This window comes from Pleurodeles waltl, chromosome 4_2 (assembly GCF_031143425.1).
Source record: "Pleurodeles waltl isolate 20211129_DDA chromosome 4_2, aPleWal1.hap1.20221129, whole genome shotgun sequence".
NCBI classification, from domain to species: domain Eukaryota; kingdom Metazoa; phylum Chordata; class Amphibia; order Caudata; family Salamandridae; genus Pleurodeles; species Pleurodeles waltl.
Window position 1 is genome coordinate 507418492 of NC_090443.1, and position 13577 is coordinate 507432068.

Consider the following 13577-nt stretch of genomic DNA (forward strand, 5'->3'; position numbering starts at 1 on the left):
GCGTGTGTCTGTGAGAGGACACTTTTGTTGGAGCTTGTCGATGTGTGAGTGAAAGTGAAGCAGTGAATGAGTGACAGTACGAGTGAGTTATACGTGAGAATGAAGGAGTAAGAATGAGAGCAAGTGGGTGACAAAGTAAGAGTGAGTGTAAGGTATTAAGAGTGAGGATGGAAGAAAATAAGTTAGTGTGTGCAATGAGTGAGTCAGTGAAATAAGAGTGAGAGAATGAATGAGAGACAGAATGTCAGGAAGTGTGAGTGAGAATGAATACGAGAGAGAATAAATGCGAGCAAATGACAGTAACTGTAACTAAGGGCCTGATTAAGATTTGGGCAGGCGGGTCACTCCTTCACAACAGTGGCAGATATCCCGACACCGAAAAATAAATCCCATTCTGTCTTATGGGATATATTGACGGGATATTCATCACAGTTGCAATGGAGTAACCTGTCCACAGAAATCTAAATGAGTGAAAGAAGAGTAACAGTGATTGTGAATTCCTTAGTGATAAGATGTGTGAATTAACCAATGTAAGTGAGCATGAGTGAGTGATTGGAAGTGAGAATGGGCGATTGAAAATGTGGTGTTCTGCTTATGAGACTGCAGTACTAGCATACTGAAGGTAATTCTTGGCTTACAGAGATACTCACTGAAAAATGCAGACACAGGCATAGCGGAATTAAAACTTGGTACAGGCATACTAGTGATAAAATTTGGTACTGGAATACTAGATAATAATTGGCATATAGGACACCCACTGGAAAATGCTGGTGCTGGCTGGCATACTTAAGATAATATTTAGTATCACAGGTACCATAGGAAAATACTGATTATGGCAAACTAGAAGTCATTCTTGATTTATGGGGCACCGGTAGCACAATACTGGTGCTGTCTCATTGTAGGTAGTTTTTGGCAAATGGAAGGACAACCATTAGCTCTAGGAGGGAGGGAACCATGACAGTGCTGGCCAAAGCCTCAAGGACCGCACAGCATTTAAAATCTTAGGAATCCTCCAACACAATAAGCCACACTCGCCGGCAAGTACATTCTCTGATAGGGAACCCTATCTAAGATCACCTTGAAGCACAAGCAAAACAGCTATGTGGTGAACCTAATTAACCTCTACCTGTTTGCATGGGGAGAAAATATTGGAAGATTATCCTTGCTTTGAAACTTCAACTCTCTGGGGTGCAAACCCAGTAGAGGTCTCTAGCCCCCAATTTTAACTTCTTACTTTGTGAGAAAAGAAAAATTCCCACCCCTTCAATTAGTTGTAATTGCAGGACTAAAGGAGTGTTAAGAATGTGATAGATCTTTACAAAAACCACTTGCTCTTACGTGATGATAGGAGACCCTGTCATGAACCTTCAAAATCAATATGAATAGAACCTTGGGTATGTTTTAATTAGTATGTATTATGTGCTAATCATATGTAAAATGTTTGAAGAACGTGTATCATTTATTAATGAACAATGCAGCAATAAATATTAGAACAGATTCACATCTTCAACCTGAACACCTTACTTTCACCATAATTCCTACTGATGCTGTCCTCCTTTTGTATCTCCATTAACAAATGTTCTAAGCTCAAGCTTTGTTACTATTTGTTTAGGGAAAGAGCAGTCTAGCATTTATTGCTTTACAATTAATTTGTCTTTTCTTGTTAGAGAATTTCAATATGTCAAAAACTATGTGCACATGCACATTTATAATATAATATGTTATGCCCGCAGGCTTGGCATCTAATTTTAAAATGGCCACTCCCAGGATGCTATGGTGCCCTAGTTCAACTTTCTAAGTTCTTCCCTAGAATGTCCACCTTTATATTCACCAACCATCACCAGCTCGCAACTGTGTAGTTGCAATCACCATGGTATGTAAGGGCCTAAGGATGACCCTTGCATAGGAAAGCCATCTACCACCTTCAAATAATTAGCATTAGTACTCTGCGTACCTCGTGCAGAACTAGTACCTAGAAGAAGCAGGAAGACAAGTCTCAATCCATGGATTATTTCACATAGCAGAGAATTGAAGAGTACATAGCCATACCTATACCTGTATTCAATAGAAACAGTGTGTGTTTGTTTTGGTCCACTGCGCACCTCTGTGGACCAAATTTCCAAAACAAAACATTGTAAGATTGCTATGAAAACTTGTAAACCTAAGATGTCCCCTGGAACATGAGAGAATCAAGGCTCTTTAGTCACTGACTGACATAATATTTGTACAGGGGTACAGCTGCAGATGTGGCTCAAGTCTCAACCAACAATGGAATTTGGCCAAAACCCGACAATATTTGCAGCATAAGCCACCCAGGCGTCAGAATTTAATCTCTTTGAATGCATACTGTCCTGGCACATGCAAGCACCACGATTCCACGAGCTGGGATTAGGAGTAGGCTAGATTAATGAGAATGGAAGGATGTGATACAACCAGAAAAGATCCGCAGACACAAAGAAATGAGGCTGGCTACAATCATTTGTTTTTATAGAACTGAATACTGCTATTTCCTATGCAAACAGGTGATACTAATGACGTAAAGCTGTCTTTCGTATTACTACCTTGAATTTGAATAACTGCTGTGCCAACAATGGAGCGGTACATAAAAAGGGGAATTAAAGGCCAACCCAAATTCCCCATTCTTCACCCAACTTGTACTAAAGGTACTTTTGCATATTTATGTTTATTAGAAGCAACTACATGTGATAAACTCTCATTACCCTTTAAATAATGTAGGGACTTTGCTACCCAGTACCCCATGTGATGGGCAATTCCAGAAGTGCTTCACTGGCTGCCTCTCACATGCCTCAAAGTCTAGCATTGTATCATAGAAAACTGCATTTTACTTGTCTCTTGCAAACGATATTGAATTGTATCCTATGGCTGTTGAGCATTGTTCCACATCCTGTTATTCCTGAGCAAGGTACACACTAGGTAAGTAACACTACTTAAGTTTATACAAGCATTTGTTTTGATAATTTTGCCATTTACATACTCACCCATTAAAAAGTGCAGAGGGTTTTCTTCATATTTTTTCACCACAGTCCCCATAAAAAACTTGCTTCCAAATAGATCAGGTGGCATGAATGTGCCATATTTTGCCATGCCAATCTCATATGGACTGAACTCTACCCAGTCTGGAACAGAGCAAAACACATTATAAAGTTCAAACAGCACTAAGCTCAGTCACTTGTTGATTTATTTGTTCTAATTCATTTTAATTTATCAATACTGCAGTGACATACATGTTATCAATACACAGCTCCACAAGTAAAAACTAAAAGGAATGTCTTGTCTCCTACCAGTACATTGCTAACTGTACTCTTTTGCACTATATCTCTAGACTGTTAGCAAAGCTCTCACCTATACCACCCTAACAAAAGTATCTTCACAACAGATTTGAAAATTGCCTTTTTTTAATTAAAAGTGCCTTCAAAGGGCGATACGTAATATGGAGTCAAACCTGCATTCTGAGGCACAGCAGTGGTCAGTATGACGTACATTAGTTAGCATCATGCATTAGTGATTTTAATAGGATACATTTAACAAATGCTCCTAAGGGCACAAAAGCACCTCCTTTTACTGTGTGCTCCGCAGAAGGAATCTCAATCTCTCTCTAATTCAAGTGTTCTTTCTACTGCATTAACTGATACCACAAATAAAATTACATAAGGGAATTGCTTTAAAAACAAAACAGTGAATAGACAATCAACCTTTGTCAGTAAAGTTGACACATTAAACTACGAAAAACTAGCTTAAGCACAGAAAGGGGATTATTAGAGTTGGGCGGATGCATGAAATCCACCCAAACTGGCACCCTCTCCACCCTAGTTAAAAGTGTATAATTAGGTTTGCCCTCTAACAGGGTAAACAGGACGTCTGCCAGTGGCCAGTTCGCTCACTTATGGGGATGGCCCATGAATATAAGAGGGTGAACAGGATATCTGGTAATTCTCTGGCAGGAGTCCTGCATCGCCCATACTCGAAATAACTCCCAAAGAGTTATGGATGCTTTCTTGTATTGCAGGGTGAGCACCAATGATGACAAGTTAGATGCTATGAGAATGTGGGGGACTTGCCCACACAGAGCAAATTCTAAGGCCATTTGGTGAACTGCCATTCCCAGTGGGATTGTGGAGGTATGTTTTGGACTGTACAATACATAAGATTCAATTTAGATATGCACGATATGGGTACAATTAACTAAACTGTAAATCAACTAGCAGGAAATCACACAGATATTAAGAACGCTCAAACTTGTGTTGACAAGAGGTAAATGGAAAAAATGAATAATTATCATGGTAATAAAACATAGCACAGAATATGCCGTAAGCTTTGCATTATTGATTTCATGAACAGAGAGCTGATTCATCCTGACTCACCACACCTACTACAGTAACTGCACTGGCAAGAAAGCAGACATGCAGGCTGGGAATTATTGGTGGTTAGAGGGTAGGTGAATAAATGGAAGAACCCTTAAAGAAATGTAAGACCTCCTTACTGCAATACAACACAGAGTCCAATGACAATGTTGGCAAAATGTTAAAGGATCTCCCACAAATTAAACTCCACTATTCATTGCGCCTTATTAAAGTGTTAGCCTTGGTGACACATAGTGAGTATTTCTTGTCTCCATGCTACCACTTTTCCAGATGGCTGGTCAATTAGTACCTGGGTTTGAGAACGCAGTACTGGAATGTGCGGTATCCTTTTTCCAGGACACAAAGATTTAATTGATTGCTGTTTCAGCTACTAATGCTGTTTCTGCCACAGTGACATACAACTCACCTGTAGAGGTTATAAGAACCTAATCTGGTGCACAGAGCCTGCATATACACTTTGCCCTGGATGAACCATTGCACATGGCTTCAAAGCACAAGACCCATTTGAAACTATCTGTTTAGAACACTTGAGTTGAATTATTTTACAGAGTTCTTGTAAGACAGGTTGGTAGCCAATTCCTTGGCCGTTTGGGCATCTTTGGAGTGGCAGTGTTGGGGGGAGGTAGTAATTTGTTATTGTTAATTATCAGTCCAACCCAGGCAAGAGTGGTTGAGAGATCTGTGAATTTAGCTCATCCCTGACAATCTTACAACTACCCCCTCAAGACTTTAAAAGCTCTACTGATTCCTAATTGTAATTTAATTATCCCCTCGCACTTGTCGTATTTAGTATCATTATGAACTAACACCATAACATCAGAGCTCCTTACTGCACAATCCACACCCATGAGGGTATGTGGCATTACCTTGCTTACTTGTGACAAATGTTCTCTGGTGAAGGCATTTTTAGAATGTCAATCTGTTTCGCCTATATCCCTAAATTAAGCAGCAGGGTCTAAACCATTTTGGAAGTATTTCGTTCTGTAGCTTCTCTACTTCTATGATGGCTACCGACCAATGTGGGCCGTATTAGCATAGAGAAGATTGTTGAAACAATTTCAGATTTATATGTAAGCAAGAACTAGCACCACCCTTTTCGGAACCAGGAAGCTTGAGACTGGAAGAGATTAAGTCACATGCCTGTAGTTGAGTTTCTAACAGGGATGTTTTATAGATTTGCCTGTTTGCTGGAATATGCAGCAAAGTCAGACTGGGAACTTTGGAAAAATAAGTAAAAAGATAATTACTTTTTTAAGTCGAACATCATACTAATTGTTTAGTATCATGTATTTTCAATCACTACTCTACCTGTTTGAGCAGAACTTTTCAGCAGGCCAGGAGTATGCACTTCATATGCACTTAAGAACATCTTGTGTGACCTCTACATCTATCACATCTAAATTCTGCAGTTGGGGAGGGGGAGCAGAAGTTCATTAAGCACTTGCAACCACTATCCTGCACATCTTAGTTATCTAGAACACTGCTGTAGTCTACCTTGACACTGGAAGAATGCACGGTTACTTTACAAGGAAAGTGAATGTCTAAAGTTTCATACAATATGTTAGCTATGCAGCTAAGATTCCTTTTAGTTTATTATTTTGATGCAGTTGCACAAACTAAGAATGGTTGTGCCATGAAATTATTTTTAGAATATATCTTTCTAATAGCTAAGTGCTGTTTTAATATCAGAATACTGTACACTTTCTCAGCAGGTTTAAACTGTTGGATTTGTATGAATTTTAGATATCAGCAATGTGTAAAACTTTGGTAAGCGTTTACGATATCTTGCCTGATGGAAGCTCGTGTAGGGTTCTTCAAGCAGCAAACCATGCACCCACTAATCTACTTTGGGTGAGAGAAAGCAACTGAAGGGAGTTTTCCAGGTGGGAACGTGGATGGATATTCTGTATTTGCTCATCATTTGTTTTTCAGAAGTATACTGTGGATAAAAAGACAGCTGTAGCCAATCCAGCAACGATTACACCTAACTCCAATTACAATATTAGGATCATAAGGCCTTTGGAACAGCATGGGGTGGAGGGATAAGGTAAAACTTGTGCATGTTGCTTTCTATTTTTTTTTTTACATGCCAGTCTAGATACATTATCACAGAAAGAAGACTGCTAATGTGCCCTAGGTTTGTTGTGTAGCCATTTTAGTTACAGATCCATGCACGTTAGTTTAACACACTAGGCCGCTGTGCACTTTGACCTAGATATCTTTTATTCGGCTTCGCATTATTTTTACAATAACCAGTTTTACGTTCTTCTTTTATTTTCATCTATCTAACTGTTTTGCTTAGCCCAGCACTGTGTTCTCAAACAAGACATTCTTGATCATGTTGTGCTTCACTTAAGGCTACAGTTTGGTACATTGCCAGTGAACGTGATAGAAGTTTAGTCTCCAACATTCGTAGAAAATACACAGCCTTATGTAGGGACATTTTCTTAGAACATCAGCTGTGTTATTATAACAACACTTCCTAGTCCCATTACACGTTAAGAGGGAGATTCCAGCCAGGGAACCACGACTGTATGCTGATTGGTTTGCTGCAGATGCTAACGCAGACTACAGACCTTTGCTCAGGTATGTGGGTTGATGTCCTCCCGGGGGGAACCTGAAAGGCAGAATTAGAGCTTAACATGCTGTGCTCAGATTATGACTTAGATCGGAAATAGTCCATAAATCCAGGTGACAATATGATAGCGCTATTCTTATGCTTCACTCTCCTCGTCACCATTTTAATATTGTCATGTTGTGTCATCCTGGGTATTGCAGCTCACGCTTAGCTATCTAAAATGCCGTTGTTTTATTAAACTAGTCATTACAACTTATACTGCTTCTTATTGTCATTTATATATGAGACCGAAGTGTGAATGAGAGAACCGGATGCGACCTGAGTGACCATGACTTCCCAGAGAAGCCTAATATGTCATGCGCTCGGCTGCCCAATCATCCCTATCTCCTGGTAGAGATGAGGCACTGCTATTTAGCTGGAGCAAAACCCGGATTTAGGGCAGCAGGTGTCACCCACAGTGGGTCAGACTCAGTCTCCCACAACGTGGACAACCTTGCTGCTCAAAATCCAGTAGTCTCAATAGAATAATGAGAGTCACCGCGACAGGTTAACTTCCCAGCTATCAGAGTGTTTGCATGTGTGCTTCAATGTATTTGTCTTTCGATTGTTTACTTCCACAAGATGATCTATTGGTAAATCAATGTGCTGTTAATAAACTCCCTCCCTAGTTCCTGGGCTCCTTGGAACTGCACGGTGTAGGACATGCTTCTTTACCTCAGAGTGCAGTGCTACATGCATGTCTCCCTGCTCTGATCTCTACAACTTTGCACTTAATCTCAGAGAAAACAAAAAAATGAATGAATGGAAATGACAATCAATTTGAACATGTGGCAGTTACTGTGAGTAGATTGTATGGAGCCGTTTATAGCATTTCTGTGTCAATACAAAAAAGTGTTAACAAGATACAAACCGGTTTTGGCCTTATCATAAAAGCAACAGTTCAGCCCAAAACTGCAACGCTACATCTTCTCTGAATTGGAACTCAAACAAACTGAGATATGTTTCGGCCCCTTGGAGCATCAGCTGTGTGGTATTGGACCCAAAGGCATGGGAATCTCTGACCCCATGCCTGGGCACATATCTGCTGTGAAGGGCAAATCACTACATCACACAGGTGACTGAACTCAGCCTGTACTAATGGTAAATTCCTGGAACATGGCAGCAAGGATGATTGTGCTAATCTCACCTTAGTCAATTCCAAATTTCTGATACGCTGGTTCTTTCCCATTTGGACCCTAGACACCCCTGAAAATTAGACTTTTAGGTGGATGCCAAATATATGGATGCAGATTCCACAAGTGTCCATCAGCTGCAACAATGTAACATGATTCTCTGCAACTAACTGTTGTTCAACAATCACTAAGGAAAGCCCACTATAGATAACCATACAAAATCCTTCATAGCACCTGTCCCATAAACCATGTTCTTCTAGTCTCAATGGCTCAACGTCCAGTGATCTTGTGACGTTTATGTGCTACTGTCATTTCAGGTTTACAGAGGGTAACTAGGAACCACACTCAATAACATCAGTCTTCACAAGGCAGTACACTTTAAGGCATTTGATATTTCATTAGCTCGAAGGGGTCAACACAATCTGGACATGCACTCACAATTAGACTGTGGTTAAGCATATAACTGGTCTGAATAACGACTTTCCATGGACTCAGCTTGAATTTCAATTAATTGTTTATTGACTATCCTATAAATTACAACTAAGTTGGTGTGTTTTGGATACTGTGACTGACCTTATGATCATATATCAAACTCAAGGTTTTATTGATTTATGGGCTTTTCAATTTCAAATGCACCAATAAGAATTCTTTATGCCATTATTTGGTATATTTCTAATTACAACCATGAGAGTCGATTAATGCTTCAGTATTTACTGCATACACGGTCAAACACCAACCTAAATACAGCCATTACTTTGATACCAAAATAATACAATTATACATCTATCGTAATAATGGAGTCACTTTGATGCGAAATATAAAAATAAGTGTTTTTCCTAATTACTCTTCTATCCCTAGCATGTTGATGAAGTCAAATGCACACATGGTCACTGAGATAGCTCAGTGCACCGACAAGACTATTTGCATACATTACCAATGGGATAGTTATTCCCATGAATTGTTTAACACTCAAAGCACAGGTTCCAATATACATAAGAAAGATAATGCACTCTTTATACAAGACTAAATGTTCTCAGTGACGAGGAGCTAATTTTGGACCCGATTCCCTCACAGGCGTGAGCTGCACTACTCTGATTCTGACCAAACCAGATTTGGCGCACTAAACATACATTCTGAATATCTAAATAGATGTGTGGTGCAACGTCTTGAATCCTAAGAGTGCACTGACTAAATAGGCCAAACGACTGGGAACATCTCTTGAGGGGGTGACTCAGCCCACCATTCCAATGTGTCATATCCCTTTTCCGCATCCAAGGCTCATAATTTAATATCACTTATCGATTCATAGTGTCCGACTACAGAGGATTTTTAAAATGCCCCCTTCATAAGTCAGTTTTCCTCCCTACATAGGGCAAGTAACAAGAAAAATATTTCCTTTAACAAAGTGCCTTGCAGGAATATCTGTAAGTTGCCTAATCTTTTTTTTTTTACACTTGACAGACAAGTGTTAGACATCTTTAATATCGACAGTGATGAGTTCTTATTCTTTTGCACATCTGCCATATTAGGCATTATTTATTTTACAAGTTATTAATCGACCTTGTTCAAATGCTGAGGCTGCAAATAAATAGATTTTAAAATACTGTGTGTAAAAGCTGTTCTTTCACCGTGCACCCTGTTTAGTACCTATATAGGTAAAGTACGTTTTAGGGTATCTGTAGCACAGAGCACAGGTCAAGGTTTTGAAGAAAACAACCTACTTCATAGGGGGCTTTATACGCACTGCTGAAATATGTCGACCAAGGGAACAGAAGATCATTGACTAGCCCATGGACGTCATTTAGGGGTCGCAGCTGCGACCCCCAGCTTGCCTCTTGTGACCCCCGGCATGGTCTTTGAAGCCCCTGGCCTCAATGGTGTTCAACATCAGTGCCAGGAACACATGGGCAGCTCGTCCTTATGGTTGTTGTTTGGGGCCCCACTTCCTTGTTTTCAATCAATTTTCTATTACATTAATTGTGAATAATAAAATATACATTCACGATTAGTGTAATAACAAATGGAGTACAGTTAGCTGGAAAATGACCCTACCTTTGTAGTTGAGGTAAGTAAAAAAAACACATTTAAATGTATGTTATGTGCTGGCATGAGGGTGAGAGTATGCTTAAGTAAAAGAGTGTGCGTATGTGTAAGCATGTGTGCGTGATTGTAAGTAAAGGGGAAACGGCTTGTGATGTCACTTCCGCTACCCCTGATTTTGTGGTGAATTGACTTCCATGGACTAGCCTCTATACATTCTGACTTTATTTTTAATAATATCATCATAGATAAACAGAATAAATTCTCTTGAGGATAGACCCGTAGATACTGTTATTGCTGTCAGCCCATTCCGACATTGAACAGAAAGATCTCCTCTAGTGGCACCACGTGATTGAGCCAATCTATGCTACCAGTAATGGCATCAGGAAAAGGAGCAACCCGTTGATGAAGCATGCGTCTTTGGTGAGTCTTTGCGTCCTTAAGAACATATGTACGTCAAGTAATTGACATATTCAGGTAATTAACACAACATTTTCATGGCGAGGTTCTTGTGGTCCGAAGGTGTTTTGCTTGTTAGGCATGATCAGATTTCCAAGAAAAGGCAGTGCACACAGGCCTCATTTATAGCTGAAATTTCTGCATATCGGACAGACTTACTGAAGCCAAGATGGCTACCCGGGGTGGGGGTGGGGGGCTCTTTTGTACTTTAACTCGAGAAATTGAGCTGCCATATTAAAAGAAAAGAAAAGCAAGTGAAGAGGCTGTATTGCAGTCAGGCTGAATTGGAGACCTGACACATGCATTGAAAAGCCCATCTCACTGAAAAAAATGGGTATTACATTATCTTTAGGATCATATATGAGATAAAGCACTTAATGTGATAAAGTGTGGTGAGTGTTTTTACTTTTTAATTTTAAAATACTCCCTCATTTAATACCGTTGAAGGAGTCCATAAGAGGGAAACTTGTACTAGCCAGCCAACACCACGTGGATAGATGTTTACTCACCTGTATGAAAAATATATTTAAAAAATGCTCTGGCAGAAGGGTGCCAATAACATCAACATAAGCTGCAAATTCCATTACATACCTTTCTGATAAAGTGCAACAAATGGCCTCCTAAAGAGAAACAAAGATAGCCGCTTCCAATTAGGCACTGTAAACTGCACCCTCACCCTTTATCAAGAAGACTCCAGTGTCGGAAGGTCCTGCCAAGAATTATGTAAATATGCTGCATTAAATGAGGGGGTCCTTGAAAAGCTCTTGTAGTTTGATAACCGGCACTAAGTCTTTTGTGATGTTGTAAATTCAAAGGCAAAAATGTTTGCACAAAAAACAATTTTCCCAATAGCTTGAGCAATAAATTGGCAAACGCATACCTGGGACTCACAAGAAGTGAAACTAAATATTTACCTACAACCCCAGTTCTTAGCTTGGAGTGCCAGGGCACAAAGACCCTTGTCAAAACGTGACATTGCCCACTGGGTTTCATCCTGCACCATATTCTGCCACAGCAAAGCAAATCACTACTTAGAAGGTAAAGTAAAACAAAATCCACTAGAAGTATGTCTGCAACAGTCCAGCCAACACTGTTACTGGAATCAACCTGGCTGATGAGTTCTAACTAGGGCGAAACAGGTCCTGGGCTGCTTGTATGACCGTTCAGGGGCGACATTGTCTGGCAGTCCGGACTGGACTGTTCCCACTGGAGCAGAGTCAAGTCTGAGTTGCACACTGATGGGCCCAAACTGAAGTAGCATGGTGTGCATGATAACAATGGCCTGGGATGTGGCTTAAGTAATTACCAGGGGCTGAAAAGAATGCAATCATTTCATTCATCTCTTTTTTGTATACTTCAGATGAAAATTAAACAGTATTTTCTGCAATTACATCTGTAGAGAAAGTGAGTGTCGTTCACAGAGCCAGAAAGATAAAGACAGTGTGAGAGAGAGACCGAGAGTTAGAGGTAAGAGGAGTCAGAGTGAGAGAGAGTGAGACTGGGAGAGGGAGAGAAAGACTGCTGGAAAGAGAGACAGAGAACGAGAGAATAGCACAGTGAATGAGACGGCGGAAAAGCAAATATGAACTCAAGTCATCCAGTAGTTGCACAGAATTGTGACTAGGAAGCCATGGCTGACGATATGTCTTTCATGGATAGAATACCTAAGACAGTAAGTACAGATGATGTTTATTCTTGAGATGCAGAAAACACGGCGGAACTGCTGTTGAGTGGCAGAATTAAGGGAACGCCCATGATATCTTGCGTCTGAAAAACAAGCACCTACACGTGAACTACCTCAACTAACACACACTGTGGGCGCTCAGAGCAATCGGTTTGCTTGCTAGGCCAAGAGCAATTGGTGAAAAGATCATGAAGAGCATACACCACTTGATTGGGCACTAGAGCACAGAAATAAAAAAATATAAACTGCAATATTCACTTGGACACACTACCTATATTGCATGAAATAATGAATGTTGGCAAAGGCATTAACTGCCTACTTACAGCAATTGTCACTAACAAGTCAATGCTCAGGGAGAGGGTGACATTCAAGAAAACCCTTAAAGACTTGCAAGAATCAAATACGACCGCTTTACATAAATTGCATAAATTGGCCGAAGCAATACTGCTTGGTATTGTTGCATTCAGACATCAAAAACTCACAGATGGGTCACTGTACCCAAAGACCAAGTTTTCAGATCGGCTGTCATCTCTACAATCAACAACTGCCTGTGCAAATGTGGACAAAAGCGACACCACTTATGAGGTTTTTGTACAGAATTTCACCTTTAATAGACAATGTCACAGACAGCATAGATATGAAGTTGAATCATCCACAAAAAAAAAAATCACAAATTCCTGTGTTACCTTCCGATAGACCAATGTTCCTAATGTCACTGCAGAAAGAGCAAAAAAACTGGATGCTACTAACTGGGTGTGTTCTGCCATTAGTTATTTGCATTAAGGTTTCGTGAATACCATTTAACAGTGCTGAGTATCCTATACAGAGTCAGAAACACCATGCAATTTCACCTCATCTTGACTCAAGTGTTTTCAGAGAGACTTGACGAAATACCATCCTGATAATAAACTACTTCCAGAAATGTATACGTGTCACCAGTACTAGATAGATTTCAAAGGCAAATCTGTTTTTAAGGGACTGAATCCATATCCATGTGCTTCTTGAAATTCATTCACTTATATTAGATTGTCCTAAATAAGTCCTTTAAAAAACATCCTTGAGAAATGAATTGTTTTGTTTGAATTAAAACTTGACTTCTATTTTAAAAATTTTGCAACACCTGTATACCATTACAAACCATTTGTCTTCAGAACACCGAGGAGAAAAAAAAGCCTTTCAAAATATTACTTTAAAACCTTTAAACATTGTTATGTAGATAGTATTTTCAATTATGATAAAACAAGTCGTTATCTTAGAACCAC

The 13577-nt window shown here is 39.8% G+C and overlaps 1 protein-coding gene across 1 annotated transcript in view; it reads right to left on the minus strand.

Moving 5' to 3' along the window:
- PLA2G4A (phospholipase A2 group IVA) overlaps positions 1-13577 on the minus strand; it is a 698142-nt gene that overhangs the window by 354824 nt on the left and 329741 nt on the right. Inside the window, exon 11 of the mRNA XM_069231997.1 lies at positions 3000-3137. Coding sequence (XP_069088098.1) covers positions 3000-3137 — 138 coding nt within the window. The remainder of the gene's footprint in view (positions 1-2999; positions 3138-13577) is intronic.